The sequence below is a fragment of the Rhinopithecus roxellana genome, chromosome 4 (genome assembly GCF_007565055.1).
Source record: "Rhinopithecus roxellana isolate Shanxi Qingling chromosome 4, ASM756505v1, whole genome shotgun sequence".
In the NCBI taxonomy this organism is placed as follows: domain Eukaryota; kingdom Metazoa; phylum Chordata; class Mammalia; order Primates; family Cercopithecidae; genus Rhinopithecus; species Rhinopithecus roxellana.
Window position 1 is genome coordinate 128,514,928 of NC_044552.1, and position 21,250 is coordinate 128,536,177.

At 37.6% G+C, this 21,250-nt stretch overlaps 1 protein-coding gene across 8 annotated transcripts in view; it reads left to right on the top strand.

Moving 5' to 3' along the window:
• The window catches only part of PTPRK (protein tyrosine phosphatase receptor type K), a 571,158-nt gene extending 554,245 nt beyond the window's left edge, over positions 1-16,913 (top strand). For 5 of the 8 annotated variants that reach the window (XM_030929049.1, XM_030929051.1, XM_030929050.1 and 2 more), the window contains 8 exons: positions 2,034-2,169; positions 2,425-2,574; positions 4,101-4,274; positions 8,664-8,795; positions 8,934-9,059; positions 11,864-12,027; positions 12,534-12,669; positions 15,417-16,913. In XM_030929049.1, the coding sequence (XP_030784909.1) occupies positions 2,034-2,169; positions 2,425-2,574; positions 4,101-4,274; positions 8,664-8,795; positions 8,934-9,059; positions 11,864-12,027; positions 12,534-12,669; positions 15,417-15,470 (1,072 nt within the window). In that variant the 3' untranslated portion in view covers positions 15,471-16,913. The remainder of the gene's footprint in view (positions 1-2,033; positions 2,170-2,424; positions 2,575-4,100; positions 4,275-8,663; positions 8,796-8,933; positions 9,060-11,863; positions 12,028-12,533; positions 12,670-15,416) is intronic. The other 3 variants (XM_030929052.1, XM_010358439.2, XM_010358433.2) reach the window with 2 other exon arrangements.
• The last annotated feature ends 4,337 nt before the right edge of the window (positions 16,914-21,250 follow it).

Below are 21,250 nucleotides of genomic sequence, written 5' to 3' on the forward strand. Positions count from 1 at the left end.
ATATTGTATAGAATGCTAGGTTGAAATAGACATTTCTTGCCAACCTAGAAAATTCCCAATAGAATTCCAGCTTTTAAAACTAAATTTCAGACATACAGAGTTACTAAATGGCCTAAATTGCAAGGATTTGTGCTGCAAAACAGCTATTTAAAAAAAAAAAAAAAAAATCTAGAGACTTCACATTAGAGGACCTTGAAAACTGCATCAGTGAGATTCACCAAATATGTGCCAAAAAACACGAATATTATATCCAGACTTTCTTCTGATTAGAAACTTCTCTTAAAACAAGCATTTATAGATACTAAAAGCAAATTACATGGCCTCATTTTGAGGTGTGACCAGAAAAATAAGTACTGAATCTGAAAAGCATTTCCTAAATGATGCTGCATACCATTCTCAAATGCTCTTCCCTCCAAGCTACATAATAGGTTGTACCTAATTATTTTTTGCTATCTGAAAATCCAACCTAGTCGGGGTTTAAATAACCATGTGTAAAAGAGGGGGAAAAAAGCGAGAATGAAATAAAGGTAAGACATCCCATAGGATCAGATACTATGTACCCTGAAAACAAAAAAATATTCTTCCTTTCAATCCTCCTCACGAAATCTGATGTACTCTTAAATTACATTCCTGTCTCCAACTCTGGGAACAGTGATTGAGAAGATGGTAGGGAACAAAAATAAATAGAGATAGCCACAATATGTTTTGTTTAAATTTCTAAAAGAACAGTGAGTTTAAGAGAAGTGACCGAATCTGGATAACAATGAAATAATGTTACTAGCCTATCTAAGCACTTAGAAAATGAGATAAATGGGTTTTCAATTTAAGGATTTCTTGATTTATCAGAGAGGCTTACTTTCTTATGAATTGCTTGCTTCAGAAGTGCTCCAAGAGTCTCAGATACTCTCTTGAAACAGAAGTGTCATTTTCCACTTACACTGAAGTATCTCTGGACTACAAAGTGAATTCCCCACTCCCCACAAAAAATCTTTATTTTGTTTTCTCCATTGACTTCTATATATAAAATTGGAGAAACATTCCCCAGGGGCAAAATAATCACATTATATTATGATTAAAGGATACAAAATACAGTGAGATAGAGGAATACATTTTAGTGTTCTATATCACTGTAGGATAAGTCCGGTAAATGATAATGTTTAGTTGGAGAGAGCCAGAAGGAGGATACTGAATGTTCACAACACAAATGATACATGTTTGAGAGGATTCATATGCCCATCACCCTTTTCTGATCACTATACATTATATGTATTGAAATATCACTATGTACCGAAGAGTATGTACATTATTATTTGCCAATTAAAGAATAAAATATAATTTTAAAAAATACTTTAGAATTAAGTATAGTAAGATAGTGGCTACCCTTGTGACTTGCTGGGAATCATATTCTACACTTAATAATTCATTTTCCTTTCTCTTCAGATCATGATTCAAATAGTCTTTACACTGTTACTCTCCTCTCTTTATATAACCATCATTCTCTTGCCCACCCCCACCATTTGCATTTCCTGTGAATCATGGCTCCTCAGATTTCCCATTTAAAGGTTTGGGAATTAATTTTCTTTTGCCTTGGTATTTACAAGAGACGAACACAGTGAGTGAGCCAACATTCTCACATTGTTGCCAGAGGACACACAGCTAGATGAATCTAAAAATATTCAATCTGGAGTTAAATTCTGAAGCATGAATCTGCCACTTGATCAATTCTATGAACTTGAAATTATGTGTATTAAATTTACATAAAATGAAAATTGTGAGAGAGGTAGGGAATTTAAATAATGTTATTTTCAATTTGAAAATAATTTCGAGCTCTTGTTCCAGTCTTTAGTTTATACCAAAACAGATACTCTGCATGAAGTTATTTGTACATTCACAAGCTTTTACACAGCATGGACAAGTGCTGTGCATTGCACTTTGTTAAATCAATTTGATTCTACCTATCTGACAGTGGAAAAGGTCCTTCTTTAAGGTTATGAAGACTAACATGCATCTTGCAATTTGTTAATTTTTTTCAGTGCTGGTGCTGGACGAACTGGCTGCTACATTGTGATTGACATCATGCTGGACATGGCTGAAAGAGAGGGTGTTGTTGATATCTACAATTGTGTCAAAGCCTTAAGATCTCGACGTATTAATATGGTCCAGACAGAGGTATGTAGATTTACCTGTATGGACATTTTTTTCTTTTTTTGCAAACGAAGAGTAGATGTCTCTCATATATACTCTACTCAACCAAAAGAGTAGATGTTTTTCATATGTAATCAATGTTAGCTCAGTCATATAGAAAAATATTGGTGTTTTAATTCATATTTCCATATAGAGAAAATTTTCTGTATTCCCTAACTTCGATGACAGAGAAGTGATACTAAAACTAGTACAAAATTTTCTTTTTCATTCTTTTGGTAGGAACAGTACATTTTTATTCATGATGCCATTTTAGAAGCCTGCTTATGTGGAGAAACTGCCATACCTGTCTGTGAATTTAAAGCTGCATATTTTGATATGATTAGAATAGACTCCCAGACTAACTCTTCACATCTCAAGGATGAATTTCAGGTATTAACTGTTTCTAAAACCTCTTTTATGACTTACCACAATTTATTCTGGGCACTAGGAATCCTTTTAAAGAAGGTCTTTCAAGTCAAATTTATAACCTTTGATCCTGTTTTAAATACAATACATATCTCTTTCATTATACATATTATATAGTCATTTTTCTATTAATGAATTCATATCTACTATATCCAAAGTGACAAATAAGTTCAGACTTAGGGAAGAGCAAAGGGGAAAGGTATCATAAAAGTCAAAATTAGGCCAAGCACCATGGCTCACGCCTGTAATCCCAGCACTTTGGGAGGCCGAGGCGGGTGGATCAGGAGGTCAGGAGATCGAGACCATCCTGGCTAACACAGTGAAACCCTGTCTCTACTAAAAATACAAAAAAAGTAGCCGGGCGAGGTGGCGGGCGCCTGTAGTCCCAACTACTCAGGAGGCTGAGGCAGGAGAATGGTGTGAACCCAGGAAGCAGAGCTTGCAGTGAGCCGAGATCACATCACTGCACTCCGTGCAGTGACAGAGCGAGACTCTGTCTCAAAAGAAAAAGAAAGTCAAAATTAGTGGTGATTTGTGTGTATTTATAGCCTTTTTTTCATGCAGCCATACAGATTTTGACCTGGTCACTCACAGTGTGATGAGATCAAGCATATTAATTACTACTGAGTCTGGGTTCAGTGGCAGCTCACACCTATAATACTAGCACTTTGGGAAGCCAAGGCAGGCGGATCTTGAGGTCAGCAGTTCGAGACCAGCCTGGCCAACATGGAAAAACCTCATCTCTACAAATAGTACAAAAAATAGCTGAGCATGGTGGTGCATGCCTGTAGTCCCAGCTACTCAGGAGGTTGAGATGGGAAGATTGCTTGACTCTGGAAGATTACTTAACCCTGGAAAGCTGTGATGAGCCAAGATATCACCACTGCACTCCAACCTGGGCAACAGAGCAAGACCCTGTCTCAATAATAATAATAATAATAATAATAATAATAATAATAAATGAAGTTTATAGTAAATACTATTTCAAAACAGCCCTAAATGTTTTCACTGCCCTTAAAACATCTCTGAAGGTGGGTGAAAATAAAATCAAGAGCAGAGACCAAATTATTTGATTGTTGGTCCATTGCTCTTTCCAACGTGCCATAGCTTATCTTCAAATATGGCAAGCCCAGATGTTACTACAAATGATACCGTTTCCCACTGTGATGAATGAAGGGTCATCATCATCATGGACTTCCTGATTGTATTTTCTTTGGTTAAGGCAAGCATTTTGGAGGTAGCAGTGTTGTTTAGCGTCCCTTTTCCTTTTAAGAAGAGGAGCACAGAACAATGTGTGTCTTGTTTCTTTGTCACTTCTCAGGCTTCATTAACTTTAACTACAAAGTCTATCAGCCTGTCATAGTAGCAAATGCCATTGCCTTGCACAAATCCTTAACTTTCTACTTGGCCTTCTAAAAGCCTGATGGATCTGTGTTACACTGCTAAATGGGTCACACTGTCTTTTAACCTGGGTTCCCTTTTCTTTTTAGACTCTGAATTCAGTCACCCCTCGACTACAAGCTGAAGACTGCAGTATAGCGTGCCTGCCAAGGAACCATGACAAGAACCGTTTCATGGACATGCTGCCACCTGACAGATGTCTGCCTTTTTTAATTACAATTGATGGGGAGAGCAGTAACTACATCAATGCTGCTCTTATGGATGTAAGAGACTGCCCTCTTTGTTAGTGTAGAGTGCTGTGTGAAAAGCTACATAATGCAACTGAACACTGGCTAGTTTTCTTTTCGAGGAAATTAAAATAACCTAAAAAGGAAAAGTGGAAACTTTTATTGAAATATATTTTTTTTGGAAAATGATTTTAGATTTTCCCTATAGGGATTCTTAAGAACTATCATTTTTAAGGGCCGGGCGCGGTGGCTCAAGCCTGTAATCCCAGCACTTTGGGAGGCCGAGACAGGCGGATCACGAGGTCAGGAGATTGAGACCATCCTGGCTAACACGGTGAAACCCCATCTCTACTAAAAAAATACAAAAAAACTAGCCGGGCGAGGTGGTGGGCGCCTGTAGTCCCGGCTACTCGGGAGGCTGAGGCAGGAGAATGGCGTAAACCCAGGAGGCGGAGCTTGCAGTGAGCTGAGATCCGGCCACGGCACTCCAGCCTGGGGGACAGAGCGAGACTCCGTCTCAAAAAAAAAAAAAAAAAAAAACTATCATTTTTATAGCCTTATTGTAGATTTGGAGCTTAATTGTCAGTTATTATATTGATATAGTAAATATTGCAGATTATAAATGTCATCTTAATTATTTTCAGAAAAGAAAATCATGCCTTATCTATTTTGAATATGATTAGAAATGAATGTTTTAAATCGCAGCATGCCAAATCCTACAAAAATTGTGTTAATTTGGGAAATTTTTATTTCTGACATTTAATGTTTCAGTAATTTATAATTAATTTGTTGGCCATTAATCAATAAAGACTATTATAAGTAACTAGAGAAGGGGTGGATGGTATTAGGTTAACACATCCATCATAATGAAAGAATGATCTTGCCCCATTCAAAATCTTAAACTGCAGAATGTTGTAGCCCATAGACAAAACAATATGGAAAGAAAGTTTTTTGTCTTAGTTTTTTGTTGTTGTTGTTGTTGTTGTTTTTGAGAGAGTCGCACTCTGTCGCCCAGGCTGGAGTGCAGTGGCATGATCTCAGCTCACTGCAACCTCCGCCTCCCAGGTTCAAGCAATTCTCCTGCCTCAGACTCTTGAGTAACTTGGACTACAGGAGCGTGCCACCACACCTGGCTAATTTTTTTTGTTTGTTGTTGTTTTTGAGACAGAGTTTCGCTCTTGTTGCCCAGGCTAGAGTGCAATGGCACAATCACCGCTCACTGCAACCTCCGCTTCCCGTGTTCAAGCTATTCTCCTGCCTTTCCCTCCTAAGTAGCTGGGACTACAGGCATGCACCACCACACCCAGCTAATTTTTTTGTATATAGTAGAGACGGGGTTTCACCATGTTGGTGAGACTGGTCTTGAACTCCTGACCTCAGGTGATCCACCTGCCTCGGCCTCCCGAAGTGTTGGGATTACTGGCGTAAGCCACCGCACCCGGCCTTTTTTGTATTTTTAGTAGAGAGGAGGTTTCATCACATTGTCTAGGCTGCTTTCAAACTCCTGACCTCATGATCCGCCCACCTCGGCCTCCCAAGGAAAGAAAGTTTTAAATTATGACTTTGGCCACTTTACTTTGATTACCTTAGAAAGAAGCAAGAAAGCTATCAAAGTTTAGAATCTTTTTAAACAGTTTACTGCCTTCATTTCTAGCTTTTGCCCTTTCTCCCATGAAACAATAGCAAGGAGAAATTAGAAGCCACAGTTCATTTCTTTCTGACTATAATCAGGCTTTCTAAGTTGTTGTTCCTATTAAGCCCAAATTCTATTTCTACGAGCAATCTTCACTAGTTACTTTACTCTTTTTGGTGCTGCAAAGTGGAATAGTCTAAAGGCAGGCTCTCATCCTTGCTGTGATCGCTCTTGCCTGTGAAAAGCTGTCATCCTTGCTGTGATCGGAGTCTTGCCTGGCCATTAATCACACCCACTGAAATCACATTAAATCCTAATTATACCTTTTATTTTTATATTAGGTGTCTGGAAAGGCAAATATAGAGATGGCATACAATACCTTTTCATTTCTGCTTCTAAATATGGAATGAAAAAAGGATGTCTGAACAAGAAAAGGAGAAAATAATATTTAGAAAAGCATTGATGCCTTTGAATTTTTTGCCATTGGCATCTTTGTCAAATTTTTCTCAATTTCCAGATTGTCGCCTTTTCTTTGTTTTTGTTCTATTTGAGACAAGGTCTCACTCTGTAGCACAGGCTGGAGTGTCATGCATGATCACAGCTGACTGCAGCCTCAATCTCCTGGGCTCAAGTGATCCTCTCTCCTCAGCCTACCAAGTAGCTAGAACTATAGGTGTATGCCACCATGCCCAGCTAATTTTTTTTTATTATTTTTTGTAAAGATGGGGTCTTGCTTTCTTGTCCAAGCTTGTCTCCTTTTCTGTATGAAGGTTGAACCTTGTAATCCACCTGCTCTTACTGTCTGGTTAATCCCCTGTGATTCAAAAAAGACATTTCATAATTAAAGATGTTCTAGGGATTTAGTGGTGCAAATGAACCCTCGGAGAAGCCCAGGTATACCTTCGGAGAAGTAAAGCTGGTTTGATTTATAAGAATAGGGTTTATTGTTCAACACTTCCTCTTTCTCCCTACCCTTTTTTCCCATCATTAGTGTGATACCTTTTTGCCAGGCCTATGAGGGATTAGGAGGTAAGGCCAAGGATTCTGTAATTTCAAAGCCTTACATATATTCCTGCATTTAGAGAGAAAAAGAAAAGGAAATTTTCAGTCGTCTTCTCTCTTGTCAGCTCCTCCTCATGCATGTCCTCTCCCCTGTGGCTCAAAAAATGAGTAGATAGCCATCAGTCTGCTTAGACTTATCTTTCCATGGAGCAGACATTTGATTGGAAAGAGAGCTTACTTTCTCCTAACTTTTCTCATTGTATTAGTTCATTCTCACACTGCTAATAAAAACATACTTGAGACTGGGTAATTTATAAAGGAAAGAGGTTTAATTGACTCACAGTTCCAGAGGGCTGGGGAGACCTCAGGAACCCTGCAAGTATGGCAGAACGGAAAGCAAACCCGTCCTTCTTCTCGTGGTGGCAGGAAGGGGAAGAAGTGCCAAGCAAAGGGGGAAACCCCTTACAAAACCAGCAGATCTCATGAGAACTCACTCACTATCTGGAGAACAGCATAGGGGAAACTGCCCCCATGATTCAATTATCTCCACCTGTTCCTGCCCTTGACACATGGGGTTTATTACAATTCTAGGTGAGATTTGGATGGGGACACAGAGCCAAACAATATCACTCATGAACCTTCATAGCTTTCTTAGGAGACCCTCATCCCAGCTGCATGTGTAACTTGGTAAGGTTTTGAGGTCATTTGGAAGTAGCCAGGTAAATTATTATTGTCATCTACTCAGATTTATCCTGCAGTCTTCAGTCAGTGCTGAATGCCATGGTTAGCAGCATTTCCCAAATGGTGGTAGCATCAGTGAAGTCCAAGAACGAGTTCCTGTTCTGATGTTAAGATTCTTGAAGGACTTAAATAGTAATGTGATACAAATGAACGATAAGATCATTGAAATTTTTTGTCAGCATTAGGGAACTCTATAATCTACTAATTATTACTATTATTATTGCATAATTAGTTTAATTCAAATAATTAGTTTAATCAAATGACATTGTCCAGGTCAGATAAATATTGTTTTTACTACTTCTCCCTTTGGAAACAGATAATATATTGTGTTCTAATCAAGGAGCACTTGGTAAACAAGGAGCTATCTCCCTGCTTATGTGGGGACAGTAAGTGTATTGTTGTTACTCTTCGGTGCTTCAGTATCTTAAATGGTTGAAACTGTCATTATGACCTTTGATATATGTTAGAAATGCCCAGGAAGCTGTGGAAGGTGGATTGCCTGCGAGATGTGCAGAATATCCTGGTAGTGTCCACATAATGTAAAAGCACAAGTGTTTGAGCTATTTTTCTTATATGGAGTGATTTTACTTGCACGCACACATACTATCCACATACCCAGATGATTGATAGACATACCAGGGGTTTTGTGCTTACTTTGCCTTCAGCCTCTCAAAGACTGATTGGGTTTAGAAAATTGAAATAGCCCAACAGGTACCTTACAGAGGATGTTAACCTCAGGAGCTCTTTAGTTTCTTCTTTTGTGTTTGTCCTGTATTTACATCTTTCAGTAAAGCAAAAATTCAGGCATTGACTTGAATTGCTTTGGAGGCATTGAAGTCTTCCACCAAATTGATTCATTACTGTACTAGTTCAGTTCATTCCTGTGGTCTGAATCTCTTTATTCATGGCTTAAGCATCACTCTGGCTCCCTCTGCATGTGAAGCTATTACATCATACTGGTCCTACATTGAAGTGTATTGTATCTGTTTGTACAACTGATCATACATTTTAAGTTCTTATGTTTCTCTGTCTACCTTGTTTCTTCACAGAGCTACAGGCAACCAGCTGCTTTCATCGTCACACAATACCCTCTGCCAAACACCGTGAAAGACTTCTGGAGATTAGTGTATGATTATGGTTGTACCTCCATTGTGATGTTAAACGAAGTCGACTTGTCCCAGGTTAACGGCTATGGGTTGCTTTTGTGTACTTATATACAACTTAATAGAGTAGTAATGAAATGCTAAAATCTGCTTTAAACTATCCTAATTAGAAAAAATAATGCTTTTTTTTTTTCTTTCAAAACATTCATCATTTAGGGCTGCCCTCAGTACTGGCCAGAGGAAGGGATGCTACGATATGGCCCCATCCAAGTGGAATGCATGTCTTGTTCAATGGATTGTGATGTGATCAACCGGATTTTTAGGATATGCAATCTAACAAGAGTGAGTCACTATTGGATCCTTTGAGCTGATCTAGAATAGGTCGATCATAACCAAGATGTGGTATGGTTTTATTCAGACAACGGGGAGACTAGAATTAATAAGCACTATATCTTCCACCTCAAAGCTAGTAACCATCTTATGCCTTAGTACTCGAATAAAAACATAAGAAAGCAGAAATGCTGGAAGCTAGGTTTTTTGGTCAGTCACTAGACTAACATATTCCCTCTGGAAATACAGATGCACTTGCTCAGTCAAGTTGGATAGCCTACGCCTGGCCTCTGAGTGTATGTAGACTTACCTTAAGGATGACTACATGTTTTATTAGTATTGACATCTAGCCCAGAAATGGCATGTGATAAAAAAAAAATGAAAACATTGCAAAAACAATAATGACAGAAAAGTTAGACTGCAGGAGGAAAGAGACATGTTGGATCAACCATTATAGAAGGGTTCCATGTCACTGTTCCAAGTTCATTATTGATTCTCCTACCTGCAATTTCATCTCCCTAAATGTCCCAACCTCTGGCTCTACGCAGATCTAAAGGTAGAATCAGTGCTGCTACCACCATGCCTTTTCCCAGCAGCAAAGTAGTAACTGTATCATCTTTCCCTCACTCCTCATCTGCTTTCCACTACATGACAAATTAAATCTGGGTGGGGAGGATCTTCAAAAAAAAAAAAGCGCTAATAAAGGCCGGGTGCAGTGACTCACGCCTGTAATGCCAGCACTTTGGGAGGCCAAGGCGAGCAGATCACAAGGTCAGGAGTTCAAGACCAGCCCAGCCAATGTGGTGAAACCCTGTCTCTACTAAAAATACAAAAATTAGCTGGGCATGATGGTGCATGCCTGTAATCCCAGCTACTCTGGAGGCTGGGGCAGCAGAATCATTTGAACCCGGGAGGCAGAGGTTGCAGTGAGCCGAGATCATGCCACTGCACTCCAGCCTGGCGACAGAGCAAGACTCCATCTCAAAAAAAAAAAAAAAAAAAGAAAAAAGAATTGGAAAAGAAAATATTAGTAACTTTCATGGAATTAAGCTCTTTTTAGAGAGAAAGATTACTCTGTTTTTTAAAGCACCAGCTCTATGGGTGTGTATTATTTTACGTGTGTGATTAGGATTGTCATGTTTCGGTGTCTCTCTTATCAAAATGACTACGTGTGTGTCTGGCTAATAAGTCTATATGTATATAACTGTGAGCAGGGAATAGAATCATATCGACTCCTATTGCTCATTTCAGTGGAGGAAAAAAGGGTAACTTCAATCATTTCATAATATTCATGCATATCTTAGATGTTAATTTAAATGGAATCTCATTATGTCTGCACATCTGTTACATTATGGTTCTAGTAATATTTTAGTTGAAAAAAAACAGAACTGCTGAAGACAGTAAGGCTTGTCTGTTAATTGAGCAGTTTATGTGAAAAATATTCTAGGAACAGGAACTGATATGTTATATTTTTGTCAGCATATTTATTTATTTGTTTGCTTACTTATTGAACTGCCTCTGTGTTTGGTATTCTGGTCCTTATTAGTACATGATTTTTTTTTTCTGTTCTCACTGTCAGCATTTAGTATACTTAATATATTTCACTGCATCAAATATTTAATATGTACCAACAACAAGTTTGTAGAGTACCAAGTAGGGCTTGTCAGCTGCCAAAAGATGCATGGGCCCTTGCCAATCGGATATGATTTACTCATATATTACTTGTTCTTCCTGATATTTGTATTTCAAGGTTTAAGGTTTTGATTCATTCTTTCAACAATACTACTTTTGGGGAAGTATTATGCAAAGTTCTACTGATACAGAGTGTAGGAAAAAAATATTTCTGTGTACTTAAGGAATCTTTATTTTTTTCAGGAAGAAAAGCATTACATGAAAATTGTATAATCCTTTTTGTATAAAAGTGATGCATTTTACAGCAAAAGAGTAAAGAATATAGAGTGTTTGAGTGATCTGACATAACTGTGTGATCAGAGATGACCTCTTTGAGATAGTATTTAAGCCAAAATTTAATGAATCAATAGAAATTACTTGGGGGTTGAAGTAACCCACCATCCTGGTTTGTCCAGGGCAGGAGCTTACCCAAGACACACAGGCTTCAGTGCTAAGACCAGAGAAATCCCAGGCCAACCTGGGACAAGTTGGTCATTCTATTTGGGACTGAGAGGAGCAAGCAAGAAAGTATTCAAGGCAAAGGGTACAGTATATGCAAAGTCCCCAAGGCAAGAAGTGACTTGATAAATGGATTCAAAGAAGACCAAGAGAAAATTGAAGAAGGGGGTGGAGCCAGATCATATAAGTTGTTTTAAGACATGACAGCAATTTGGATTTTATGCTAAGATCATTTGAAAGTCATTAAAGCAGGAAATGACAAGATTGTATTTGCAGTTCAAAATAATCATGATGCCTATAGTAAGAATGGACTGGAAGGAGATCAAAGTTTATTCAGGGAGCTCAACTAGGAGGTAATTATCAGAGCCTGTGACTGGTAGTGTATTGATGTCAGTGGTGACAAAGAGAAAGCAATGAATCTGAAAGTTATTTAGGAAATGTTATCATAGTAATGAATTACTGGATACATAGTGTGAGGGAGCAACAGGTATAAAGGATGATTGCCTTGTTTCCTGCTATTGTCACTTATAATGTTTTTGTAGTAGCATGTACAAATTGAGGATTTATATCAGCTAGACTCAATCCAGTGTAGATGCTATTTGTATTGTAAATTGTATGCACCTTTTACTTTTTTGTAAAAATTGTAGTCCCAGCTTATTTACATAAAAACACTTTTCCCTCTACAGCCACAGGAAGGTTATCTGATGGTGCAACAGTTTCAGTACCTAGGATGGGCTTCTCATCGAGAAGTGCCTGGATCCAAAAGGTCATTCTTGAAACTGATACTGCAGGTGGAAAAGTGGCAGGAGGAATGCGAAGAAGGGGAAGGCCGGACGATTATCCACTGCCTGTGAGTAGGGCAGTGCAGCCTGTCATTCATAGGGCCTTGGTGCTTATTTTCTCATTTTCAATGTTAAAGACTATCCGACTTGCATCTTATGGACCTCCCATAGATGTTACTTTTAAACAGTCTTCCTGTCTCATGAGTCTATAATTAACTACTAAGTTTATTTTGTATATTTTCCAAATATTGATTATTACATAGTTATATTATTTAAACTCTTTGGAACACTAATCTTAACAACTTCAGATTTACACAGTTTACAAATATATCAGAATCTCAAAGTCTAGATTGCAGCAATCTATGTCTATAGCATATTCCTAAGTATAAGTTGCTGATCTAATTTCATCCTCAAGTTTCCTCCTCTCTGCCTTGTACACATATAAAGCAAAATTAAGACACAAATGGAAAACAATTAAAGCTACAATGTCTTATTTTCCCAAACATATATGATAGTGTGACCTGTGGTCACTTGGTACTGCTATCTAAAATGCTTGTGCTCTCTTTGCTTTCAGAAATGGTGGCGGGCGAAGTGGCATGTTCTGTGCGATAGGCATCGTTGTTGAAATGGTGAAACGGCAAAATGTTGTCGATGTTTTCCATGCGGTAAAGACACTAAGGAACAGCAAGCCAAACATGGTGGAAGCCCCGGTGAGTCACAACATCTTAGACTTGGAAGGCATCTTAGAGATTAGTTAGTCATATACCTACTTATTGATTTGACTTCATACACACATAGGGAATCAGATGTGAAAATGAGACGTTGTGGGGACTTTCCTGCCTAATTAATAGATTGCTGAGCACCCCCCTCTACCCACAGACACTTAATCACAAATCACATAAGCGAAACTATTTTCATTTCATTTGGAAATTTGTAGGATTTTTTTTTTTTTCTGTTAGAGCCAAAAAATATTTACTGCAGTAAACTTTGGTAAATGGTCCTATAAGAAGAATAAATCCTGTATCAAGGCTGTATGTGTAAGGGATACAGGTTTCATAAGTACCTTAGACAGCCAATATTTTTAAAGGGCAACTGAAATTTAGTTTTGTCAATATCTATAATTATTCATTTTCTGATCAAATTATAAATGGTTAAACTATCATTGTTAAGTTTTCAGCTTTTACCAACTGTAGAGGGCAGTTCATATCATGCTACTTGAGCTTGTCAAGGCTCGTGAAGTCAGAACATAGCTTACAAAATAAGAGCTGATAGGTATGTGTGTGTGTGACAGTTCATCTAAGTGAAGCTGTATGCAGAGTAAGAAAGAAAGTTACACTTATCTAACACGTTTTACTTCTAACGATAGGTATCAGTGGGTTACACGTATGTATGGGCATGATGGGATCAGGTTGGGAGCAGCTGTGTAGTGTATGCTCACAGAGAAGTAAACCAGAAAAACCAAGGCATCATTGTTGCTTGCCCTACATTTATCAAGATGATCAGATAACTAGAATGAGCAATTCAATAAACCTTTAAAGTATTTCACCACTTCCTGCTCGTGGATTGCTCACACAAGAGTTGTGTTACTTCCTGAGACAAAATCTGAAGGCTTAAGTTTATACTGTTTCACTTTTGCAAGAGGTACTAGACTTCCACCCTTTCTACAGGTGCCCTCAAACTCCTTCTCTACACCGCCTCATTTCCCTGGGTTGTTGCAGCTGTCTACACAAGATTACATTGATTTTGATTGGGGTGCTGGCTGTGGAGATGAGAAAGGGGGGATGAATCGGAGGGATTTTTGAGGGGGAACTCTCAGATCGTCTTAGCAACTGAATGAATAGTGGTGGTGTCTTTAAACTCTTTGCAGTTTGAAGATTTGTTAATGTAAACGGCCTCCATTTTTCAGATCAAGTCTTCAAGTCATCAGTGGGATCACTTCTGACTTCAGAGTTCAATTTTTACCTTCAAATTTAACTGACTTCCCACCCTTTTTTAATAAAAAAAAAAAAAAAAAAAAAAAAAATCTATGGTTAAACTCTGCCCTTCTGGAACCTTCCAAAAAGTTACTGGTTTCCTTTACATTTGTGTCCCATGAATCCTGAACACTCCGCCCTCTGATTTGTGTTTAATCAGTGTTGATGGTTAGTTTAGTGGGCTATGGAGTTGAGCTGACAAGTTTGGTGAGGAGATTTACAGTGTAGGCAAAATTGCTGGAAACTGCTTAAAGAGACATAACTATTTCTAGGCACATTTTGGTTCCTTGAATGCACTCGCCACAGTGGTAGGTGAATTTGAATCATACCTACTTGGTAAATAGTGTTGGAATGATAAAGACCTCTTAAGGAAAGTTTTATTACCCTAGTTTATTGCTGGAGACACCTGGAACTTCTCTTCCAAAATAATATGCCTTTTAGACTGTTATCCAGCCTGAATTTTACCCACTTGAATGAACTGAGTTGGGAATTTTTAAATGAATTGCGTATTATAAGTAATAGTTTATTATATGGTCTCTGAATTTTTCTAAATTCTTATTATGGAGCAAATCCGTAGATGGGCTTAGAAGAAAGGCTGTTTTAACTCAAAAATGTTATTGCCAATATGTTGTCTTAAACATATAAAGGCAGCAGAAATAAATGTTCAGGTATAAGTAGGCTCAAAATTTAAGGACCACTAACCATTCTTGAAAAATTTACTTAAATACTCTGATGGACAAAAACAGTGTCAAAAATTAAGAACTTGAAATTGCATAAATGGCTGTTTACAATGGCTGATTTTTTTTTCTCAAGGAAATCATCTGAAATATATGGAGAAAAACATTTGCAGTTGATCACTATAGCATTATAAAATAGAGAAAATAATAAAAGCAACTTAATAGTTAAACAATACGTATGTTTGATTTTTATGTGGTATTAAAAGATGTTAAATAACGTGGAAAAAGAATTGTAACAATGTTAAATTTTAAAAGTTACACTTAAAATTATATTTTGAAGTACACATAGTTATATTTATTCTAAGATAATTATTTCAACCATGCACAAAAAGAACTGAGGCAAACTAAGGTGATATTTTAACAATTTCTTCTGATAGAATTATAGCTCTTTTTCTCATTCTTTATATTTGTTCAGAATTTGTATATTCTTTAGATTTGTACAGAATTGTTCTGTAATGATCGAGTATTACTATTATAATCAGATAAAAAATTTTAGACATTTAAAAATTGATGGAAAATATGCATCTAAGATAAAATGTCTTTTTAATATAAATTTCCCTTTTCTAAAATGGGTCATTAGACTCAAGTATAAAATATGTATGCCTAGATATTAATCTCATATATAGAAAAAATAAATTGTAATCCTTGAGTTATCTAAATTGATTGTCAAGTTTCATTTGGTAACTGTTATTTAATGTTAGTCTCTTTCTTAACTTTTCTCACTGTTTGTGTTTTGACATCTTTCAGGAGCAATACCGTTTCTGCTATGATGTAGCTTTGGAGTACCTGGAATCATCTTAGTTGGGCGAGATTCTTTAATGTGCATCTATGAAGAAACCTGTTCATCTATTGAGCCAGCAACTGTTGTACCTGTTACACTTGTGCAGAAAGATTTTAATGTGGGGGGTGGGAGACTTTTACATTTGAGAGGTAAAAGTATTTTTCTTATGAAGTTGTGTATCTTAATAAAAAGGACTGAATTAGTTTTTATTACTATATTAAAGCATCAACATTTCATGCCACATAAATTATATTTAATAAGAACCAGATTGAAATGAGAACTTATTGGTGTTTGTACAGTGAACATGCCACCTTTTTTCTCATGGTTTCAGTAGAACCATATGTTGCATGAGTTCATACTTTCTACGTGGCATTTTTCTCCCTTTCTAAAATGAAAGCTGATGAATCTTAAAAGGAAGAAGAAACAAAAAGCTGTGCAAATTCATAGTAAAGTTCATTTTTTATATGTTTCCAGTGTAGCAGATCTCTATATAAATATATAAATATATATAACTGGCTTATTTTCTTTTAATGTGCAATGATGGCTGGATCATTTAAAGTTCTTTTTAGAAAATAACATAAGCCAAAGATTCAAGTGTAAATATGTCTATATGGAGAAAGCACATTATATTTATTGGTTACTTACATTCCTTTTTTGATGGCTAAAATACTACCACCACACAATCATCTTTTTTTTTTCTGAAGAAAGCTTTTTCTTTAGCTAAAATCAATTGTAAACGATTTTTGTAGATTATTTTTTGTATGTTTTAGTGTAAGTAGAGGATAAACTTTTTATTCATAAACCAGGAAGCAATGTTCTTTATAGTGATTCTCTTGTGTACATGCTTGTGAATTAAATTTGTGTAAAATCCTTTGGCAATTGGGTCTTTTAATATAGGACCAAATTAAAACATTTTGCTGAAAATGTATAGTTTTTCACAATTTCATTAGGTAAATAATGGTTTGGTGATCATACATGAGAAATGTACACATTAAAAGGCCTTGCTGACAACTTACACAATGTTGAACACAGCCTTTACGCATCGTTTAAATTTTAAAGGAATTGATTTTTTCAGCCTGTGGCCCAGCACTGGTCAGGAAAACAAGATGGCAACATATATGCTTTCAGGGTCAAATTTTAGCAAACTGTAAACTGTTAGGGTGATAAAATGTTTCTCTTGATGTTTACATGCACAAGCTTTGGATTCTGACTATAAAAAGTGTGAACAAATCAATGCCAGATTCCTGTTTTGCGCATTGTCATGGGATTCTTAAGTGAACGTTTCTAAATGTGCTCTTGTTCACATGCTCCATGTAGCTGTAACTTCACGTCATCAGCTTGCAGTTTGTAATTGACTAAAGCATTCCAGTGTCCTCTTTCTAGATTGCCAGCTCATGACATGGTGCTTATAAAGATTTAATTAAAGTAAGAATGAAATAAAGTTTTTATAATTATAACAGTTATTGTTTGCACATCATTTTTTCCTCTTAATGTTCATGCATTCACTACTAAATGAGTAGCTTATTCCTACATTCGTTGATACGAATAGGCCACAAAAACTCTACTCAAAGTAAAACTAATTTCCAACCTCTAGTTTCTTTTATTTTTATTTTCTTAATTGAATGCCAAAATATCCAGTAGCTGGAGGTGGAAAAGGCAGGGAGATTGACATCATTTTTTGTTTGTTTATTTCTGTATTTATCCATGTATGTAACACACATTTTCCATTTATGTGTGTCACTATCCATTTATGTAATATACATCTTACTTTTTTCTTATAACCAACTTGACAAATGGTACTTATCATACCTGTTTTACAGATGATGAAATGGAAGCTAATGAGAAAGTACATGATTTGTCAACAGATTCATTCTTACTTAACAGCTATGTCTTTACCACTAAACACATTGTTTCCCAAATGTCACAAAGATAGACAAAAAAAAGAAAATGTGTGACTTTTAAAACAATTCAGGTAAAGCAACCTTTTCCTAGGAAAGCTGATTTTCATTTAGACATGGAGGCATTGAACAAAAAAAATCCACAAACTCGCCCAAGATTTTTTTTTTTTTTTACCCAGTAATGTTTTTTGTGTTATCCTATAGAAGATTCTGTTTCACTGTGTGACCCTGACTTCATTTCTACTCATGATTGCACCACACACCAGCAAAATTATCATGAGCACAACTGTCCACAAAGCTCAGAGGTCTATGCGGCCTCTGAAATTCAAAGAACAAGAGTTCTCTTTCTTTGTAACAGGAAATTGAAATATCATGCTTGCTATTGTTCGGGCACCACAGAAGCCACTTTATCAGGAGACAATGGGAGAGGGGTTGCCTGTTGCTCTCAAAACTCATACTCAAAAGTTCATATCTTATACCCTTAAGGGGCTCTGTAAGTAGTCTTGTGCATGACTATGCTCTCCGACACCCCTGGCTGTGTGTCTCTGGGCAGATGTCCTGGTGCTGGCTGGGGATGGGGTCCCCTTCCACTGGCAGAGCTCTACATGCTTTTCATAGTTTAGGGCTTCCTAGTCCTAATTTAGTTATTCCTTAAATGGCTGTCATGTCATTGAATTTTACAGACCCCCGTCTATAATTATCACTAAGGAAATGTTGGAAGTGTTTGGGCCAGAGACACACCAGCAACTGGGAATTTTTGAGTTTTAAAACCATTCTTGAAAATAAGTGTTAGCTCTCTTAGAGCTGTCTCCTAGCCTTTTCTAATACTTAGGCTTTGGAGTCTTGTATTAGGGTTCTCTAGAGAGACAGAACTAATAGGATAAATATATAAAGGAGTTTATTAAATATAAACTTACATGATCACAAGGTCCCACAATAGACTGTCTGCAAGCTTGAGGAGCAGGAGAGCCAGTCTGAGTCTTAAAACGGAAGAACTTGGAGTCTGATGTTCAAGGGCAGGAAGCATCCAGCACAGGAGAAAGATGTAGGCAGGGAGGTTAGGCCAGTCTTGTCTTTTCACGTTTTTCTGCATGCTTTGTATTTGCTGGCAGCTGATTAGATTTTCTCCACCAGATTAAGGGTGGATCTGCCTTCCCCAGCCCACTGACTCAAATGTTAATCTCTTTTGGTAACACCCTCACAGACACACCCAGGATTAATACTTTGTATCCTTCAATCCAATCAAGTTGACACTCAGTATTAACCATCAGAGTCTTTAGATAAAGGTGTTGCTGTGTTGCAGCCAAATGATCTGACATTTAAAGATAAACAAAACGGGAGATATTTTTTGCCTGGACATGGAGAGGCCACATGTTTATCTCCACACTGATGTGCTGATGTGCTGATGGACTCATTCAGTCTTCATCTTACCACAAGAATCTCTTGAGTTCCAGGCATTCATGTCGTAAACTTGGAATTCAGGCACCAACAGCTGCTCCTTCTCATATCCACTCTGTTCCCAGAAAATGGTGTAAAGGAAGAGGTTCTTGGCATCTGAATTTAATAGATACCAGTAAATACTAAAATGCAGAAGAGCAGCGGCTGGTTGTAGCTCAACTGAAAATATGAGATGGGTAGTCTACTAGCTTCGGAAGACCACCTTTGAGATTTGCCTTTTTTTTTTTTTTTTTTTTTTTTTTTTTTGAGATGAAGTGTTGCTCTTGTTGCCCAGGATGGAGTGCAATGGTGCGATCTTGGCTCACTGCAACCTCCACCTCCCATGTTCAGGTGATTCTCCTGCCCCAGCCTCCCAAGTACCTGGGATTTCAGGCACCTACCACCACGCCCCACTAATTTTTGCATTTTTAGCGGAGACGGGGGTTTGCCATGTTGGCCAGGCTGGTCTCGAACTCCTGACATCAGGGGATCCACCCATCTCAGCCTCCCAAAGTGCTGGGATTACAGGTGTGAGCCACCATGCCCAAAGATTTGCCTAACTTTCATAGGGGAGTGACAATTGAGCATTTATATTTAATTTCTGTGCACTTTGGCAAGCATTCTTTATAATAACAACATAGCCAGAACTCAATAATCTATCACATATCCTGGGTATAATATGTAATATTTACCCTATAAAATGTTTCCATAGGCAGAGACTCCACATCCTTCCTAGACTTATTTCCGTGTTTTAGTAAACACCCCTATTATAGAGTCTGTGTGCCATTTCATTCAACACTAAGTGAAGATAGAAGGCAGCTGGCTGTGCCTCCCTTAATCATTTCTACTTACATATTATTTCATAGTCTCACAGGTTAGGGAGGTTTGGAGTAAAAGACATATCTGAATTTATTCACACCTCCGGTCTATTCAAGCAGTCTGCAGAGTATTCGAGTATTATTATATGTCTCTGAAACTAAAAGCAAAAGCTCTGTCTTGGGATCTACTTTAAGTAAGCTATAAGTGGCTTTTGGAATATAAATTCTCCAAAAATCAATGGAAATGTGGTAGATATATATGACACTTCTGAACTTCCAGCTTCCTCCAAAGTGAATTGAAATGCTAACCTGGAAGATAACGAACAACACGGAGACCCTGTTGTTACCAAATCCAGAAAGACACCAATAGAGAGTTTCTAAACCACTGAAGCAAACATAGGTCACTATGGAATATCTGAAAGCTCCCTCTTTAATGTTAAGACTATGTTGAAACTAATCAACTACATCAGAATAAATCAGCACTCAATTTTCTGTGTTAGATGTTAAGTATTGTCAATCATTTAATACAATTGGCAAGTCCATCATCATGAGATATTATCCGTCATAAAATGCCTTCCACCTCATGTCCTTTGGGCAGATTTGATCAGTCTTTTAGGTTATATTAGTCTTGATTCAGTCAGGAATATGTAGCACTTAGGCCATAAGAATCCAACCCTTGGTATTTAGATGTTATCTATGCCGTCTATTCACATATAGAACATGAAGAACAGGAATATCTAAATTGAGTCACCAATGACTTCTTGTTTTGTTTTTATATTTATTTTGTTTTATTTCATTTTATTTCTTGAGATGAAGTCTCACTCCATCTCCCAGGCTGGAGTGCAGTGGCATGATCTTGGCTCACTGCAACCTCTGACTTCTGAGTTCAAGTGATTCTCCTGCCTCAGCCTCCCGAGTAACTGGGATTACAGGTGCACACCACCATGCCTGGCTAATTTTTGTATTTTTAGTAGAGACGGGGTTTCACCTTGTTGGCCAGCCTGGTCTCAAACTCCTGACCTCGTGATCCGCCCGCCTTGGCCTCCCAAAGTGCTGGGATTACAGGCGTGAGCCACCATGTCCGGTCTCTTTTCTTAAATAGAAATTAGAATGTACAGATAGGCAAAGGCCATGCATGTAGACGATGCTGCATGGTTGAGGAGACAAAATGTAACTGAGAAAGTAGAGAAAAATATGAATGTCATGGCATCCACCTACTATTTGTTGAGAAAGCAGTGGGAAATTCATGCTTGCAAGACCAGCAGGGACCGTGAGCGTGGGAAGTGGGCCATGTATATTTAAGAATGGTCACTCAGGTCATATTATTACAATGAACGTCCTTAGCTTGTGTGTTTCCTAATAGGAATATTTTTCATCTCTACAAAATATTCTGCCTCCTGGTTTTATTAAAACACATGTTCCTATTAATTAATCTTGCATTTTCCCACTAAATGGATACTAGATATTCTGCCACATTCAGCTGTACTGTAAGAAAGACGAAATATGTGAGTGATGGTAAATGGTACCTGCTGTTTGACATGGGGACAAAAGGGAGCAATGTGGGAAGGGCTGCCCCCACTGGGACTCGAAAGCACATTGAACACCTGCAGCAGCACCACCTTCCAGCAGCCTTTGCTGCACAGGGAT